The following is a 20,808-nucleotide window of genomic DNA, read 5'->3' on the forward strand; positions in this document are numbered from 1 at the left end:
TATATTTTTAGTAATTTGGTATATTTTAAATTTAATACTGAAGTGTTTTCATTTTCATCATTATGGGTGACGGGTATCTCCTAGTCGTGCACACTCGTCTGTAGCTTCCTTACTTGTTTCCTCTGCAAGAATATATCTTGAGCCTCGTTTTTTCAGCGTCAAAACTTTAATGGCAGGCATTAAAAAAAGAAAGAACGAAACATGAAATAATCGGGCAGCAAAAGGTCATTAAAACGACACTTCCTGAGGCAAATAGCTCTGCTGTGGCAACAATTAAAAACGCATTAAAAAGCCGCAACAACCTCAGACTGAGGACGAGGTCGTCGGAGGTTAAGAACTGCTGGCAGCGTGTGTGTATGATAAATGTGCGGTCGCACAACGGATTTTAATATAAAGCACAGCCATTAAACGACATCGAAGGGTCTCTGACAGAGGCGGAGGCGGCGGCATAGTTTGGCAGTAGTTACTTGGTTACTCGTTAGTTCATAATGCGCATACGACATGTGGAACATAATAAGAGTTCATAGCCTGACGTGCTTTGCCTCGCTGATGAAGTTCAACACATCGCAACAGCTGCAGCTGTTGCTCTCTTTGAAGCATTAATTATGTGTAACTTGCAAATACCAGAGAACAACAACAAAGAAGAAGGAGAAGGAGAGAAGGGCAACCACAAAAAACACACAAAATCAATACAATTGCTCATAATTGAATATTAATTTGGAATTCTGGAATTTTATGCCCTGCAGCGTTTACACGCCGCCTCATTAGTCGAGACGGGAGACGGCAGCTGTCGCCATTAAAGTCGCTGTGGTCGACGAAAAACTTTTGTGTCTGATTTATGTTGCTGACATTTTCACTCTCTGCGCGTGTTTTTGGCAAATTTGGTAACAATTTGAACACTTGACGACTGCTGCGAAATGTGCGGTCGACAGACATAAAAGACACAGTGCGAAAGTTAACCGCAAAAACCACATGCAAAACATTTACATGTCGACACATGAGGCGTATGCGCAATCTTTGCTTCGAATGCTCGAAGCAATTGCCAATTAATATGGAAATCAGTCAGGTCATTTAGTTGCAGGCAAGCAACACATTAATTAAATGCTTATTATGATGCTGCCTCTCTCCAGAGGATTTAATTGCCTGGACATGTGGCACTCGACACTGCGTGTGTTGCAAGACACTCCTCCAGCAAATTATGTTAATTGCATGCCCCCGAAATTGGCAAGTTCAAATTAACCACACATAAACATACAACGCACGCCCATAATTTAGTTGCTCTTGCTCGATGGAGTCGAAAGGGGCAACAAGTTGACCGCAAGACACGAAACTGTGACACAACAGGCGACAACCTTTGGCCCACACTCAAGACAAGGTCAATTGAGAAAGTGTAGCATAGTTTGCTGCGTCTTAAAGAGACACACACACATCTTCGATTAACTTTTAACGATGTGTCTTTGCCTTTAAGTGGCTGTTTAAAAGGTGGAACACACGCATATGTGTGTGTGTGTTTGGACCATCTGGTGTCCTGTGCAATTAACATTAAATTTATGAGCAATTCAGTTACACAGGTGCCTGATACGAGCACTTAACACTCCGCTCCAAAACTCGTTTTTGTGTCGCGCATTCCAGTTAATTGATATGGCCCAAAGCAACGAAAACAGCCTCCAAACATGAATGCCAAACAAAGGCAATCGTACTTTTCTGAATCAGACAAACACTAAATGTAATTTGCTGTGATTATTTGCACAGAGCTCTCACAAACACCTTTGTCTCCGAATAAATGTCAAGTGCAGGTAACGAAAAAATAATCAGCTTCTGACTTTTATTGCATTTGGCAGCGGGTACAAAAAATATGCGATAATTACACAGCAATTATTTATAAAATTAGCAGACGCTCAATGAAACGCAACGGAAATAAACACACAACGACAAATTGCTGTAGACGACACAGCATAAAATAATAATAATAAAATACAACTAAGCAAACTATTTGTGTTCAGGTTTTTGGCTTCAATGCGATGAAGAGCGTATTATTCGTCACAAGAAATATTTGTGGTTTGTTGTTCTCTTTGATTTTCTTGTGGCAAGCTGCCAACCTCTAGTGTTGATGTACTTGCGGTCAAAGAGGAAACGTGAGAAAGGGTTTAACACACGTTGATAGACGAAGGGTTTCGCCTAGAAGTTCTTGATTAAATATAGTTAGTTTGCAGTAAAGTCAATTATGGTATTCTATCATTTAAACATTCCCTTTTTTTGCAAGTTAATTAAAATTTACATTCATATTTGAGTTATTCTGAACGTATACGTAACTCTCATGCTTATACGTATATTTAATTAATTGAATTTGGCTCATTAGCTTAGGAAGTGTCTTACTTAAATGTTATGCATAAATATACATAATACATGAATTATATTTCATTCTTTCGACTTAGATGTATCACTTTGCAACAGAAGTGTAAGAAATTGAAAGAAAATTGAGACTGTTCGCTAAGCGATTTCTTAATAATCTTTCTTAATGAATTTTAGATCCAAATTTAGACAAAACATCTTCGTATGCACACACTTTAGTTGGAATTTTGAAATTATTTTCATTAATAAACAATAAGTTATTTCCAAAAAAGGTCTTTGAACAAAATTTTAATATTAGTTTGGTTATTAGAACTTTGTGAAACGTTCAAAGTGCGGCTATTTTGCATTTTTACTCTATAACTCTTAGAATTCATCTCTATCATGTTTTTTGCTTTCAATTTAGAATGAATTAAATTATAAAAATAAAACAGATGATAATTTTGGGTTTGCTTGTGTGATTATAATTTTATGATGATGACGAAAGTCACAGTCTTGAACATACACTCAATTTTGCTCGTCCCTGAATATTCTGCATACATGTTCAGAAGGCTCAAATCATTTACAATTTATTTAATTCACATAACAAGCAAGCAATAAAAAAAATTCTCTAGTCTTGCATACCCAATTACAAAGAAACATAAACAAAAGAAACACATGTCTTAGCCAAGTTGGCAGCAAACACAAAGGCAGCTTGCCAAATTGTTGCCAATATAAATTGTAGCTACAAAGTGTTGCAGACGCAAATGTTGCCAAGACTACTATGTTGCAGAGGTGCAAATGCTGCGCAGCCACAAAATGTTGACTAGATAGTGAAATGTTGACAAGTCTGCAAATCTTGCCAGGTTCGTAAATGTTGCCAAGTCTGCTTATGTTGCCAGGTTCATAAATGTTGCAAAGACTGTAAGTGTTGTCGAGTCCGTAAATGTTGCCAGGCCACTTGTTGTGTGCGACATGTTGCCGATGTGCATATTCAATTTCAATTTTTTTGTTGCCGCCGCTTCTTCTTCTTCTTGAAAGTCTAATCTTAATTTACATGTCAGTCATGTGTGGAACTAGCATGTGGCATTGTCAGATTGTAAGATTGCTACACGGCGAGACACTGCGTAAGTGTGTGTGTGTGTGAGTGTTAGTGCGACAATGCGCTTTGTGCTTGAAGAGAGATTCTCGAGCCTGGGGCCATGACTTATCTGCGCCATAACAGCGAGCGAGGTAAAGAGAAAGAGGAAGAGGCTTTTGGCGGAAGAGCATAAAGGAAGCTATGAAGCGTTTAGCATGCTGGCGATTAACTTGACTGCAACTCGAAAGGACCAAGGCAATTAACTTCGTATGTGTGTGTGTGTGTGTCATGGACATTGTAGCCGCTGCTATTGTGCATGTCGCACATGTCGTATACGTGTTTCGAGCTGTGCTTTGTGTAGAGCACACTTTTATTATCATTTCGTGGAAACCCACACTCGCATGCTTGACTTATCATCTCTCCAAGTTCTCTCCATGCTTCATTCTCATTTTGGTCTACGCACGCAAGCGGAAAAGGAAAAAGGAATAAAGTGCCACAAGGATGTGAGTGATGTGCAGGAAGCGAAGGATGTTTCGGGTCGACTCTCTAATTCACTTAATGCGCGCCCTTTTTGTCAGCCTGAGAACTCAGAACTGAGAACGGGGACTGAAGTTTAATTCAATTTACAGCCGATGTGCCAGTTGGTCGCCACTTTGATTGCCTTATAACGGGACAGCGTTGCGCAAATTATAATTTGCTTGTTGTCGTTGTTGTTGTTGTTACTACGCTTATCGCCAGACCATTTGCTTGCCTAATTTATGCATTAAATTTGCATTTTACAAACAAATTTCGCATATGATCTGTGACACGTTTAAAGCAAACGCAACACACAAAAAGGAGCCACAGCAATTCCCAGCTGGCCTTTGCCCAGCCATAAGAGAACGGGGCGGGGGCGGGGGCGGGGAAAACGGCGCCAAAAACTTTACCAATTCACTGAAAATTCTCTCGATTCAAATTCCACGCAGGCAGAAAATACTATCAAGTGGGAGTCCAAGGCAAATGGTGTGAAACAAGAAATGTCAAGTTCTGCAAATTTCCATATCCATATCCACGAGATTCGTTTTTGTGTATGCATGAAGTTGTTACAGTGTTTGCTAATACCCTAGAAATAGAAGAAGCGGGCGTATTTGTGAGTCAATTAAGTATAAATAAATATAATTTACTTTTGAATGCATTTCTTTTTCATAAAATATATGTATACGGAAGAAAAAATCGAAAATATTTTCCATTTAAAAGTGCTGCATTTAAAAACGATATTACGCATTTATTTTAGAGACTTATTAATTAAAGTTATCCATACAAATTATAAATATTACTTCGGTCAATTTAAAGTTCAAGTATTTATGTATTTACCCATTTATTTTTAACTTATTTATTTTAACTTATTGAACAACCTTTCCCTAACAAAACAATCAATCTAACTTTGGTCAATTTATAGTTAAAGCATTTATTGAATTTTTGGCATAAAAAGTTCAATATTTAAAACTGAACTTACACATTTATATTTACTTCTTATTGAATCAGCTTTTTTTACAAAACAATCAATTTTATTTTGTTAAATTTATATTTAAGGAATTTATAGAAAGTTCTTCATTTAAAACTATATTTTCGCACTTTTTTAGGGACTTAAAAAATAAAGTTTTCCATACAAATTATTAATCTAACTTTGCTCAATTTATAATTCAAGTATTTATGTATTTTTTTCATATAAAAGTTTTTCATTTAAAACTGAATTTACCCATTTATTTTTAAGACTTATTGAACAACATTTCCCTTACAAAATAATCAATCTTACTTTGATCTATTTATAGTTACTGCATCTATTGTATTTTAAGCATACAAAATTTCATTATTTAAAACTAAACTTACACATTTATATTTGCTTCTTTTTAAATCAACTTTTTTTACAAAATAATCAATCTTATTTTATTAAATTTTTAGTTAAAGCATTTATAGAAAGTTCTTCACTTAAAACTATATTTACTCATCTTTTTAAAAACTAATACTATACAATTTTTCTTATTAGTGATCAATCATACTTTGTTCAATTTATGCTTTAGCACATACTCGACTGTATTTTAAAGCAAAAAATCAAACATTACTTGAAAAAATCTTTCCCGCTCTTCACTTTAATGGTTTGAGTTGGGTAAAAATGCCATCAGCAAGCATGTCAATCAATCAAATTTTCTCTTTGCTTATCTTAAAATAGACTGCAGTCGGTTCTAAATATAGAGTAGAGGGTAATTCTCATTCGTCCCGACTTCAGCATTGATTTTGGTTGGTTTTTATTTCCGCGTTACTGGCTGAGTTTTGTTTTTGTGTGTGAGATACAAACATAGTTTCATTTATCTTTGCAAAGTCCTTAGCAGCAAAAACACACACCGAAGCGATGTGCAACTTCAAAGCGACATTTGATTTATGGACAATGCCAATGTGCACATAAGAAGAGCAAGAGGAGCGAGTTTGCTTTGCAAGCGAAGTTGTTGCGTTGGGAGAGCAGAAGTTATGATGACTTGAGGCATGCCACACCCACTCACACACACACACACATACAAACGTATAACGTAAATTTATATTTAGAGCGTTGAATGTCTGACAGGAACTGAGGGCAAATGGCAAACGGAAAATGGCAGCCGAGTTTTCTTTTCTCCCGTAAAATGGGCCTCGTATGCTTAGGGATTTTACGAGCGACAGCAATGTACAAAAGACGGAGGGGAGGGGGGAAATGTTTTCACAGGCGTCGCAAATAAACAAAAAATACATTGACCTCTTTTCTGCCCCAGACGTTGTAGCCTGAGCATATTGCAAGGCATGCAATAATTTTCAGAGTGTCTGGATTGTGCACAAAGAAGAAGAGCGAACCTTTTTCCTTTCCTTTGTTAGTCAAACGTGCGAAAGTAATTGCCACACCGAGCACCGAGCAGCGTGAAGAGGGCGAAGGCAAAGTTGCAAGGATCTAGGTCAAGTGTCCTGTATTTCATTCAAGTAATTACATTTCATGTTTAGCTTTGAGTTCGTCCCCAGGTTTTGGATTTCGCGCTGTCAGCTTTGTGTCGTTTAGTCATCATCGATGGATTACAGCTGCAGTTGTTGAAACGTAATTTAGTCATTCACTCAATGCAACGTTCTGCGTTGCAGCCACAGCTGAGACTCGAACTGAAACTTGGCGAGAGAGTCGAAAGCAATTTTAGAGGGAAAGTTTCATAGCCGCAAGTCTGTGGGCGAACAATGACGTGCAAAAATAACTGAAGCCATAGTTGATATATGCGTAAGGACCTCAGCTTGTTGTCCTTCAAAGGCTTTTGAAGTGAGCAACGAACACGTCATCGTTGGGTGACCAGAATTTCAGCTTAGATATCGAGTATTGTTGTCCCAACTGATTCGCTTGTCAGCACGCCATTATAACGAGTATATGTGTGTGTGTATGTGTGTGTACTAGTGTGTGTGTGACTATGAAAAACACGCACACTGTTTACACTGCCTGCGATAACATTTAAAACTTTTACCACCCCCCCCCCCCCCAAACACGCTGCAATTGATGTTTATAGCAGACATTACGTATACGCCGAGTTTAACATCAACACCAATCAACAACAAGCTCGGTTAGCAAAAATAGCTCTGGCAGTAAAACAATTCGATGGACAGGGAAATGGCTGGCGAAACAGTTAAGTTGATAACGCATTTAATTTTAAGGCAACGGTAATTAATTTAAGCAAATTAAATTCACAGCAGCTAATCAAGGAGACTGCGTAAAAGACGAAGACAGAGTTGCTTGAACCTTGCGTATTTTTAGACAGCGAAAGCACGCACAAAAAAGTGCCTGCAATTAGCATAAATTTGCGATGAATCAATGTGCAAGCTGCCCGTGAAACCAGAGCAACATGAGGCGCCACATGGCTTGCTCTCTCTCTCTCTCTCTCTCTCTCTCTCTCTCTCTTTCTCTCTCTCTCTCTCTCTGTGTGGCGGCTATTCAAAATGGTTTAGGTTTCAGTCCAATGCGTAGGCCAATCATAAACTTCAGAGGGGAGCCAGAAAAAAACCGAAAGAGAGAACGAGAAAACTTTAATAAATCAACATAGAACCACGCAAATGCCGCAGGAATTATACGTTTATTGCCAAAGTATGAAACAAATAGCATGACAAATGACAGGGAAACAAAAAGAGGCCACACACAATTTCTAGGAAAAATGAAGCAATAAAGGATTGAGCTGCGATTGTCAGGGCAAATAATGAAATAAATCAACAAAAATATGTCACAATAACATTTAATAAATATTTCACTGAAATATATAAAACAATGTAAATGAAATCAACTGAATGTCAATGCTTCAACGGAAAAAATATAAAAAAAAATTAATTAAATATTTCAACATATGTAAATGCTTCTAGGAAAAAAAGAACCATAAAGGATTGAGCTACGTTTGTGAGGACAAACATTATATTTTTAATAAATCAGAATGAACATAATGAACATAAAACAATACAATTTCTATAAATGATATTATTAAACCAATACTTCAACGAAAAATATATACGTTAATAAATATTAAATAAATGAAAAAATCCTTATAAGGAATTTATTTTATAAATTGCAAAAAAACACGTTCACGAAAGAAGTATATCTAATTAAATAAATAAATATACCATTAAAAATATATTTGTAGTAATTAAGAAAAGCATGTCACGATATTATTTAAAAATAATGTCAATAAAATACGTAGAACAAAAAAAAAAAAAAACAATAATGGTATAAAATCAATTTATTAACTAAATAAATATGGAGTAATAATTAATGAATAAATATTCGTAAAATCATTCTGGTAAATTCGTCCAATTAGTATTTTCATAGCAGCTCGTGAATATTAATAATTTAATAATTCAATAAATTACGTACAACAAAGTAATAATGAAATTATCTTAATGTTTTTATTAAATTTTGCAAATATTTCAATGAAATATAAATAATTGAAATACAAAATGATCAAATTTGTACAAAACAAAAAAACATAATAATGTTATAAAATTAATTCATTAACTAATTAAATGTGGATTATTAATTAGTTATTAATTAATATATATTCGTAAAATCATTCTGGTAAATTGGTATTTTCACATCAGCTCGTGAATATTTAATAATTCAATAAATTACGTAGAACATAGCAATAATGAAATTATCTAAATGTTTTTATTAAATTTTGCAAATATTTCAATGAAATATAAATAATTGAAATACAAAATGATCAAATTTGTACTTTAGCCAAATAAATACAACCAAAATTCAAAATTGATTAAATGAAAAATGAATTCTAGCAATTGAAACTCATATTGTCCTTTATCCTTTCCTCTATAGCTGCTGGGTATTTATCTGTGTGTTGTCATGATTATAAACATAATGCTGGCATTTTGACATTTATTTGGCAAACGAATTGAAAATTTTACGTTTGTATATGCCGTGATGTCCTTGGTCAGGACAACAACAGTGGCAGGCGAGGCGCAGTTGGACTTCAAATAGGTAATTAAGGGCCACCAGGAACCGCAACTAACAACGTCAAATGCTGCGCCTCCCTCTCATGTTATGCATATTTAAATTGGTTTCATTATATTTTTTGTGTTCTTTGTATTTTCGGACACAGCTGACCAAGGCTATAACTATGGCGATGGCAATTTGGTGCATGCCCCACGCTGTGGCAGGAACATAATGAAACCGAAATGAATATGAAAATGTAAGCGAAAGCGAAAGTAATATTCCACAAATATATATAATATTACATAGCCGCAAATAGCGTGCAAAAATCATGGTCGCGATTAAGTGAAAATGAAGCCTGATTAATTACCATGCGATTGTGTTGCTGCGGCCTGCCAAGCTTGCCACATGCTTTGGCCCCAGATTAAGCCAAACAAAAGCCTCCAAATGTCATATTTTATGAGTGAACTCGGTTATTGTTACGAACACGCATAAAAAGAAAATACAACAAAATACAGCAAAAAAATAAAAATAAGTGAAAAAACCTTTGGACAAGTGAAGTGAGAGTCCCCAAATGAAAGTGCCATGAAATTTCATTGCAGACACTTTACAAGCGGAGAGTTCTCCGCTGACGGCCACAAAATTTAATTAGTCTTCTCTATGCTCTGAATTCCCCTCGCAACACAATTAGAGCTGGCAATTAGACTGGCCAAGATAAGCGTTAAAAATGCGTAAAAGTTGAGCAGACTTTTAAATTTCATAAAAATTTAAGACAGCTTTAAATGAAATAAAGAATAAACAAGAGAACAATGAATTGTAGAGATAAACAATAATCACTTAGAGCACTCAATTATTATTAAGTGGTCATCAACAATAAATCGAGTTTTTATTATAATATACTCATTATTTAACACATTATAAAGTTTATAGAGCTTAAGTTGAATCAAATCATTATTTAGTTAACACAAATTTGAACAAGCCATAAAGCAATCATAAAAAAGCGAAATGCGAAAAAGCGAAAAGCACATTCAATTTATGGATAATAAATAATGCATGGCCCAGCAAAAGATGCGAATAAACACAACGAAATTCCACAATCTTTACGCTCGCTGGCCAAATATATTGGCTTAAAAGCTTAGCCCGTTCACTCGTTCGTTTGTTCGTTCATACATAGCTCAGGTCATAAAACCCTTGACAGTTACAGTCACAACAACAACAACAACGCCAAACGAAACTAACAACCGTAACTGTATGTCAATAAAAGTGTCAATCAAATCAATGGACAGGCAACATTCAACCATTTTTCATACACACATGTGATGTGCCTGCTGTTGCATACTTTTGTGTTTTGTGTGTGGCGAACGCCATTTTGTATCGACAACAACTAAGAAAGCTACGGTTGAGTGTGCTCGACTGTGAGATACCCGCTAGCCATTTTGAATAAAAGCAAAATAAAGTGGTATAATTCTTATAATATACCAAATAATATGCAGAAAAAATACTGAAAAATATACCAACGGATATATTTAGTAATTCTTTTGAAATATACCGAATTATATACCACATAAATACTGAAAATATACCAAAAGATATATTTGGTAAATTGATAAGATACTAGACGACTATGAGCGCTATTACTTTTGTAATATACCGATTTATATACCACAGAAATACTGAAAATATACCAAAAGATATATTTGGCATATTTATATAGTATTATACGCCTATAAGCGGTTATACTTTTGAAATATACCGAATTGTATACCGCAGAGCTACTGAAAATAAACCAATGGATATATTTGGTATATTTATATAGTACTATACGCCTATAAGCGGTATTACTTTTGAAATATACCGAATTGTATACCGCAGAGATACTGAAAATATACCAAAGGTTATATGTGGTATATAGATATAGTACTACACGACTGTGAGATACCTTCTACCCATTTTAAATAAAAGCAACACAAAGCCACTTTAATTTTAAAACATACTAAATAATACACATGCAAATACTAAAAATATACAAAAGGATATATCTGATATATTTTAACATATACCCTATTACTAAAATTTAGCAAATATATTTGGTATATTGATATAGTACTGCATTAAACATTAAACTAAATATACCACTGATATATATTATATATAGCATATCGTCTCGGCTGTTGGCGCTGATCAAGAATATATATACTTAATGGGGTCAGAGATGCCTCCTTCTGTGACACACATTTCCTGGAGGCACAAAGTTATAGTCCCCTTTTATCCTTTGAGTACCGAGTATATCAACAATAACAAAATGGAGGGAAACACGCATTTTTTTGGCTTGCTGAAGATGAAATGTCCTTCAAACATATGCGAGATAGCTGTATGCAAACCTTGATGGATTCAATTTCAATTCAATTTAAAAATAGCAACATATTTTCTATAAATAGTTGAAGCAAGAGTGAAAAGATGAAAACCTTGAAAATTTGATTGGACTTCATTGTATAAAATGTATGATAAAAATCTTGCTAAATTCATTTTGCAATTTTTGCATTTTAACTCTTAACTTCTACCACTTTGATTGCCATATTCCGCAGACTCTTTCAAAGTGTATTTAACCAAGAACTACTCACTAGTTTTTTTCTTTCTCCGTCTTTGTTTGCTGTCGAGTTAGCTAATTTTTTGCTGTGAGTATTTTTATTCGAGTCTTTGCTGGCGATTGCGGGGTCAACGTCTCTCGGCGGCGTCATGGGGATCTTGATTTGATTTTTTATGCTCAGTGGACAGCGCAAAGACTAAGCAAAACATTAAATGCTTGTCAGTTGAACGCAACCAAATGGAGCCGAAAAAATTGCAACTGGCAGCTGCTGAACATTTTGTTAGCCTTTGTTGCTGTTGGTGGCAATATGCAAAGAGCCAAAATCATTTATCAAACTTTGACGTCGAAAGTAGACAAACAATAAATCTGTTGCCAGCTAAAAGTTGTCGTTTTGTTATTAATGACTCATTTAAATCAATTTTCGTCAAAGTTTAAAATTGCCATTGTCTAGCGAAAGGGGCTTAAAGTTGGCAAACAGTCTAGGGCAAAAACAGGTGTTAGCCACAGTCACAGAAATATGAATGTGAAGCACAATTTCAATCCAAAATATGACTGTGGAAAAAAACAGAAAACAAGTGGAATATTTATTGTGGCACGTGCCTTGATTGCCAAGCGCACATAAAAATCATTCGTCTGCGACACTCACATTAAGAGGCGGCAAAGCCCAAAGGCGAAAACCCTTGTTCGTTTTTCGAAATTGAATTATGCAGCAGCAGATTTTATGCAAACATGCAATAAATTTAAGAGATATGCGAACAAGCTCTAAGCCCTGATACACGACTCCAGCTGCAAGTTTGTCATTTACAGAGCACTTCCTTACAGCTGTCCCAGGCAGGGAAGATGCAACTGCAACACAGAGTCTTGTAAGAGGAAGCAAACAAGCTTGCAAGGAGATCCACTTGGTAGACAGGCTTAACTGCCAGCTGTCAAGCATCTTCGGCAGTTGTTTTCTCAGCAGCTTAGCTCTCGTTGCTTGCTGTTTTTGTGCTTTTAAATATTTAATGCTTGCCACTTATTAAAGCTCTTATGGCCAACCAACTGTACGTATACGTTACGTACTGCAGCGTGCAACTTAAATTTGTATTTAAAATGTTCAAGTTGAGCAAACAGTGTCATGGCGACCCCCTTGTGCACACAATTTCAGCTCGATTAATGAGCACAACGCCTTTTTCTCGTTCCACAACAAACATCAAACAAAAGTCCAATGCTGCTTATGACTGCCATGGCGAATCGAAGATTGTTGGCCGTAAATAACCCAAAAGCTAATACACGGGCGCCAAGCGTTAATCACTCGCAAGTGCTGGAAATCAAATACAGACACCCCAACCACAAAGAAACCTAACCAACTTCAATCCCTCCTCAGCTGAGTCTCGTACTTACCCTAACTTCGGTTGCGACGTAGCCAGACACCAGCTTTAATTGCACATTAATGTTTATTGCTTAGCGGAAGTGGCGCCATTTCCCTCTATTTATCTGGCTGTCCCGCCAAATCCGCCAACTCTCTCTTTCTCTCTCTGTTTCTGTCCTCCAACGCTTTGCAATTCCGTTGCCCTTTCACCCAAAGTGTATTAACTATTTTAGCCAGCTCGACAGCTGCCTAGCTGAGAGTTTGTTGTGTGTAATAGCCAGTTAGTATTTGATGGAGGAATTTGCCATAAATGAATGTCAAATTCTGTATAACGAAAGTTCACTTCATTGATTCGCCAGTCATAATATTTGCTGCCAAACAAACCCCAGTGTTTTGTGTGTAGTCAGCATAACACGCTTCTTGACAGACAGTAGACGGGTTGACAAATGATATGCTTTACGAGCCAAGCGCCAGCTGTTGCATACTTTAGTGCGCGGCAGCCGCCATTTTGCTTTCGCAAGCGGAAATGGAAACGGAAAACATGGCTAGCAATTTATTGACGCGCACTGAGGTGGCTGTGGTTATGGATAGTTGAGGGTATTTTAGACATTCAAATGTCAAAGGGCAATTTCAGTGTTAAGAAACATTTTCAATTTACTTAATGAAATTTTAAATAATGTGACTCAAATGAGAAAATTGAAGGCAAGCGCATTATTGATTACTTTTCAAACATTTTAAGCAAAAGAAGAGTTAAAATGTTTTACTATAATTTTCATATGTTATGTAAATGAGAATAAGTAAGAAAGCTTAATTCATTTATTTTCTATTTTAATAATATTTTCAATTTGTTTAATAAATTTTGGAAAAAGAAACATTTTTTTTTTATTATTTATTTAAGATATATTTTATGTCTGACAAGGAAAGAATATCAAAACATCAGATTAAAATTGTAAATGTCATTTAAGTAATTCTTTTGTATGGCCTACTTATTATGGGTTTTGTTGCTTTGGATAACAATCTGGTATATTTTGTACTATATGGTATATTTTTAATGTAGTAGTTTATTTGTGTAGCCAAATGTAGCTTTTGGTATATTTTTACTATTTTTCTGTATATTAATTTGGTATTCTTTAAAATGCTGTGGACGAAAATCTGGTAAATTTAAAATGTAGTACTATATCGATATACAAAATAAAGCATTGGGTATATGTTAGTATTTTTAACGTATATTTTTAGTATATTTGTACGGGTAACGGATCAAGCACACTCGAATGTAGCTTTCTTACTTGAAGAAGATTTAAAATGTTTAACGATATGTTTCATTTGCTATGTAAATCAGAAATAACAAATGAAACATATCGTTAAACATTTTAACTCTTCTTTTAGAAATATTTTAAAGCTATATTCTATACACTTTCGAAAATAGATGAGTAATATAAGAAAATTATATCAAAATATGTACTTATCTTTTTCTAAACATATTTACATTATTGAATTTTCGTAATTTTATTCTTAAGCAATTATTTGATTATTTTACGTACCTAGTTGCGCATTTACATATTTTGATAGTTTAACTTAACAATACATTTACTTTTCAGTCAATTTTATATTTATTTTCATGCACTTAAGTGTGTCACTTTCGATAACTATATTCGCATCTATTTAAACAGCTTATTGTTGTCTGCAAGTATCAACCATTGTCGATACAGATGCTATTTATAAGCCATCAAGTTGTGCCCATTTGAACAGCATCCACAACAGCTTAAGCTAATCTCTGACACGCACACTTAATCTTGTTGCTTAGTTACGCTAATGATGACATTTTCCACATTCTCTCACTTTTTTTGTTTTTTTTTTTGTTGTTGGCTTTTTCGTAAATCTTGAACATGTAAGTGTATTTAAGTTGCGGCAACCTTAACAACGTTAACGTTCCCTTTCTACTTTTATTTATTTTTTTTTTTTGTCAGTTGCTGCTGCTGTTGTTCTTTCATTTTTCTGGTTTGGTTTTTCTTCTTGTGCCGTTTTGTTTCATTAATTCTCTGGGTTCGCTGTGCTTGGGCTCTGTGGTTGGGTTGAGCTCTGTGGGCAGAAATTTGTATTGTATTTCCTGCTTTACTTTCGCAGTAAGCTCAAATACTTCCGCCTGTTTGCGCGCCATTCTGGGTCACAATTTATGGCGCTAGTTTGCTGCCTGTTTCCGCCGCATTTCCCATATCCCATATCCATAGCCATGTTCTTTGTTCCATGTTCATGTCCAATGGGCTTTAAGTTTTTAAGGCATGACTGATTAATTGAAATGCGTTGTGCGACAGACAACCTTTTGACCTTTCTATTGCCAAAACTTTATCGAATGGCAGCTTAACGCTTGCTGACCTGCTGTCAACTCTCTGTTCGGTCGCTGATAACACTTTGATTTGTTTGCCCAAAACAGTTGCGCAAACGGCGCGAGATAGCAGGCTTTTCAGTTTAGACAAAACACATAAATTCCGGTCTCTGCAATGAGGTAATAAAATTCCCAGTCAACTGAATATGACGGAGCAAACAAACAACGAGGTAGGTCATCGGTTATCAGTATGCAGTTTATCATTATTATGCTGTCGCATTCGCAGGACAACACTGTGCTCTCTCGCATAATGCTGTTCAACGAGCATGTGAAGCAGCATCAGCAGTGGCAGAGCATCAATCCTTTTTCGCACTGCAGTGTCAAGGATATGCCCAAGCGCAGCTTCCTCAAGGATCAATATGGCACTGCGCCTCCGGGTAGTCTATCTCAGCAACGTGCGCTGCAGGCTCAGATGATTTCACTGCAGGAAATTCTACAACTCTGCCAGCTAATCAACGAGAAATGTAAAGCAAGAGACAGCTCGGAGATTAGTCTGGAATTCGGGGAGCTCTTCGAGGTGCATCTCAATCCGTAGCCAAATCTCTTTCTTCGGTATAACCCACTCTCTCTTGCAGCTCTACAATCACATCTCAGACAAGCTGTTGGGCACTTTGCTGTGTGCGCGCAGGCACAAGTACGTTGACTTTGATGGCGAGACTTTGTTCCAGGGTCGCGACGATGCCAAGCACGTGCGCCTGCTGCGTCCCTTTGCGGAGCTGAGCGCCGAGATTGCGGACAAGATTGAGAGCCTGCGACCTGTGGAGCATCCGGAGTTGCGCGACAACAACGAAGCCACCTGAGGTCGCATCTGAAGAGAATGAGCTTCGCTGACCCATGTCATGATGTGAAATCACACTCACAGTGAAGTGGCACGTGCTCTCGCCCTCATCCTAAGCCTTTTACAGTTAATTCAATTAACAATTTCGGTTGCTTGAAGAGCGCGTGCAGCACAAGAGACTTTCGCTTGTCGTCTTGACAGCTCTTGAGAGCCAAGAGAACAGCTTCAGACACCGTCTCTCCATATGGCAGTGCAAACACCTGGCTGTCAGAGTGACAAACCGAAAAAAGGATATCACATTCTGCTGGCAATATATATTCCTATGCTAATAAATAACTTTCAACCCAACATCTTGAGTCTGTGTCTAATACGTGTGGCGGAAGCAGCTGGAGTCTCAGCTTCAGCTTTAGCTTGAGCCTGAGCTGCCAACACGCCAAGACAAGCGACAGTCGACAGACGACTTCAAAGTAACACACCATGTCACACAGTTGCCAAATTACTTCTTGTATGCGTACCTCATATTTACCATACGGGGTGTAGTACTATATACTATACGTACATATGTATGTCGTCATCAGCTCGTAAGTCATTAGGCCTGTTGTTCATGCATTGCGCACAGTGGTCAGAAAGGGCAGATGCGAAATTAAATCTAAAATGATTTACACAAGAAATTCAGTGGCATAGAAATAATATACAGCCTTAATTTTTAAGTATAAAAGCCATTACAAAATGTATCTACAATATATATTCTACACAAAAAAAAATTTCGTTCTTAGCTTAGATAGTCGAGGAGAGGAGAGTCCGTCCTGGGATCAAATTCTGTTTGAATCGGATGATAAATATTTCGTAAGTAGAGTGATTAACATAGAACTGGATGCGCTAATAAAATTATGGAGAAAATATATATATAATGTAATATTTATTTATCTTATAAGATTTTTTGTCTTAGAACAAGAAAATATTTTTCCTCTTATTAATTAAAAATTGGGTCTTATATGAAATGTTTTTGAAGTCAAGGTGTGTTTTCTAGCTTTAAGATTTTCATGTTCTTTTAGACCAAAGTTCTATGTACTAAGACCAAAATCTGTATCTTAGAACTATTTTTCAGTATATTTACTTAAAACATTGCTAGAAAGAAGTAAAAACATATTCGAAATATGAATTTAGTAATAGCAATAGTCACGTATAGAAAACTAAAACAGACAGCTAAGTTTATTAGAACCCTACACAAATTATTAATATTAAAGGAATTACATTTAATATACTATAAATACAAAGCTAAGCTAAGCTGTTAAATTTTGTTGTTAGCATGTTCTTGCACTTTTTCTTTAAATTTTAAAATATAGAAAAATGCCCTAAACTTTTCTTTTCCCAGCAATTGTTCTTACGTCACTTACAATGCAACTACGTTCAAGGCTTTCAACTCATCTAATATTCTCAACAACTCTTTTAGTAAAATAATTATTTTAATTGAAAAAAAGGTTTAAGGGTAAAGGTTAAATCTTTGTTTTCTTTCTTTTAACTTTTCTTACGCTTTTAAATTATATACGCAGTGATATATTCCCACCGAAATTCAAGTGGCACCTGTTTAGTTTAATGTTTTGACTTGTTTGGATCCACTGTGCGCCCCGCTGCGACTTTTGGGCGTGCCTGCGCGACTAATGTACCGTTGATTTGATTTTACGACATGCTGCTCAGAATCTGGCCACCCCAAGAGTGTCTCCCCTCCCCTCTACTCCCTTCCCCACCCACCTCTAGCCATGGTAATTTTTGTGGCCCACGCGAGTGCTTTCACATTTATGGAGGTAAATTTAACTCGGCTCGTCGCAGACAGAAGAGGGCACAAAAAACAGAAGACAGACAGACAGACGGACAGACGGACAGACAGACAGACATTGTGTACGCCCAATTCAACATGTAGCATGCATAATTTACGTGTAATGCGTACTGCGAATTTGGGTATTGTCTGCTCTTATTTTATATGTGTGTGTGCTCTTTGGCACCTACGTACGTACACAGAAAGAAAAAACTTGCTAAAATCAAGAATAAAATTTGGAATCAATATTATTTGTATATCAAAATTGAACCAAGAAGGTATATTCTTAAGGTCAACATCGAAAATCTACTAAAAATCTAGATTGCCCGATCTAGAAATTCAAGATTATAATCGTGTTGAAAGAAGGGAGAAATGAAAAGATGAAACATTCTAGATTGATTATAGATTGATTATGACTCGAATAGGAAGATGAAGCAATCACAATTGAAGATTATAATCTTGTTTCAAGAATGGAAAAATCTTAAACCATGAAGCCAAATGTTAAATTGAGATTTTTTCAATCTATATTTTTTCTCTCTGTGTTTGACTTTAAAATGCGAGCATCATTACAGTTGACTGACAGCAGGCAAGTCATTCGGGATGTCTATACTATATATAGGAGACGTGTTTAGATAATTGCAGGGAGTTCCTCATCGATTTGGCAGTCACATAATTATGATGGGTATGTGGGTAGAAATTCCTATTCCTATTTTCATTGAGTATAAACATGTTTCCGTAGTGGAATTTTTTATGCAAATGCCAGGACACGGATCGTTGGGCTCAACTTCCGCTTAGCATTTTTCGCCAGCCAACTTCTAGGTGATGGCCAAATGCACAGTCAAGGCCCACTCGACAATGTCTCACTCTCTCTTTCTACTGTATGCTATCTCCCTCTTTTGTTATGTAGGTGCTGAAATACTGCAGACGCTGATTGCTCAGCTCGAAAATTGTTGTCGTCCGCCTTTTTGTGGCGTCTCTGTGTATGTGTTCTCTGATGGCTTCCATTGATCCCCTGGCGTGGCGACTAAATCACAGCTCTACTAGAACAGTTATGCTCACACACACTCACACACACAAATACACCCACAAAGGTAAACAACAATAAAAATGGAACAGCAAAAACATATGCCATTTGGTCTAGAACCTGGTTTTCTCTGTCTGTGTTTAACTTTTTGACTTGTGCTTTTTGCCATTGCATAGCGAAGAGAGAGTTCAACGAAAAACTTTATTTATTTTTCGTGCATATTTTAGCTTATAAATTCACAAACATATGGCCCGGAACATGCATATAAATTATTGATTCCCTCCCTAGATTTAGCTGTGAGTTGGGCTTATTTACTATTCACTTGTGCTTGTCGTCGACCAAAGGCCATTTATTATTTATGGCCAAAAATGCAGTTTACCAAATACTAGACAAATTTTCGAAAGTTGTTTAGGCAATGAAAGAGATGTTGACATGAATGTTGGTAAACACACTTAATGGGGTTAAATTGGTTACAGTCTGTATCAAAACGTTTTACGATAATTTCTGCTTTAACTATTCAAAGTTCTTTAAAAATTTAACAATAGAAAGTTATTGAACAGTTAAATATATAAAATATTTAGTGTATATTTATGTCGCTTTGAATTTCATTGAGCAAATTTAATGAAAATGTCAAATGTATTGAAAAAGTATTCTATTATATTTGTGCATAAATGCAGACATATATTTATGGGTGGTTTTTATAATAAAAATAAGACGCTAATAACATTGTGGTTATTTCCAAAAAGTCAACACATTGTCAAAATGTTCATTCTTTGGCAACTAATTATGAAAGATTATGAAAAAAAACATATAAAATCAAATTCCAAAAGATTGTGTATTTCGATTCATTACATTAAGCTTTGTGCTTTGAATGAAATGAAAACAAAATAATTAAAATGCAGAATGGAGAAACAATAATTAAACAAATGGAGATAGCTTTAAGATAACTTCGTTCTTTTTGTATAACTTCGTTCTGTGGTAACTAATAAAAGGAGCTTTAGAAAAAAATAAAAAATAAAATTCAAATAGCTTTACAGTTGAAAAATAATAATTAAGTACTAGCAAAAATAAATAAGAAATCAATTTTAGGTTACTGAAAGGATATATGAATAGGTATATGAATATATTCATTACATTTGATTAGAAATAGAAAATACAAGTAGAAAAGTATATTCTAAATAACATCTATAATTTTTATCCGATCGATATTCACTGTACCAAAATTCGGCTTCAGCTTCAAAATTACTCTTGTTATTTGATATCTTTATTATATGTATTTCCAATAATTCATTACGGTTGATAAGTACCAAGCTACTTTTCATTCTGTGGCCACTAAGAGCGAACTTACTAAAAGTCTTTTTAAAATAATATAAAATCAAATTCATACAGCTTTGAGTGTCTACTAGCTGTAAAGAAACCAATTTCTGAAAACTAATTATAGATCATTATATAAATATGTTGAATTTAAATCCAAAAAGCTTTCTGTAGTTATTTTTAACTAAAAGTAAGACATTGCATTCGCAATAACATCCGCTTACATCAAAGAACTGAAGCAAACTATTTTTATACATGAAAACAACAAACTTTAGCGCAAAGCTTGTTTATTATAATCGCCATCCATTTAGACTGTTTACTACATAGTTGAAGCTTATCAATAACGCGAGTGCAAAGAAGTTGTTTTCCTCGTTGTGTTTAACAAATTTCCCGTACATAATTCATAACAATTTCGTTTGCCTTTAATATTGGACAAGAAGCGAACTGCAACGTGGAGCGAGTAAGTCGAGTAATCATAGCCAGGGCAGTTGCCTGGCTTAAGTTGCCGTCAAAAGTGTTGGCTGATTTATGGCCAAGTCAGCCAACGAACCAACGAACCAACGAAGCACACTTTGGTGTCGCTCGTCAAAGTAAGTAAACTGAGCACACGGTGCACAGAATGCGCGCTTCCGTTTCCGTCGCTGTCAGAGAGAGAGAGAGAGAGAGAGAGAGAGAGAGCGAAAGC

At 35.7% G+C, this 20,808-nt stretch overlaps 1 protein-coding gene and 1 long non-coding RNA gene across 2 annotated transcripts; both read left to right on the forward strand.

Annotated features, from left to right (window-relative positions):
* The first annotated feature begins 15,237 nt into the window (after positions 1-15,237).
* On the forward strand, positions 15,238-16,311 carry LOC117568501 (actin-binding Rho-activating protein). The gene is made up of 3 exons (XM_034249193.2): positions 15,238-15,361; positions 15,418-15,708; positions 15,767-16,311. Exons 1-3 carry the CDS (start codon positions 15,338-15,340, stop codon positions 15,989-15,991), a joined length of 540 nt encoding a protein of 179 aa, XP_034105084.1. The 5' UTR covers positions 15,238-15,337; the 3' UTR covers positions 15,992-16,311.
* A 1,981-nt stretch (positions 16,312-18,292) lies between these two features.
* LOC127565569 (uncharacterized) lies at positions 18,293-18,755 on the forward strand. Its single transcript, XR_007954903.1, has 3 exons — positions 18,293-18,467; positions 18,525-18,604; positions 18,693-18,755. It is a non-coding gene; the product is annotated as an uncharacterized LOC127565569 (long non-coding RNA).
* The last annotated feature ends 2,053 nt before the right edge of the window (positions 18,756-20,808 follow it).

The sequence above is a fragment of the Drosophila albomicans genome, chromosome 3 (genome assembly GCF_009650485.2).
Source record: "Drosophila albomicans strain 15112-1751.03 chromosome 3, ASM965048v2, whole genome shotgun sequence".
In the NCBI taxonomy this organism is placed as follows: domain Eukaryota; kingdom Metazoa; phylum Arthropoda; class Insecta; order Diptera; family Drosophilidae; genus Drosophila; species Drosophila albomicans.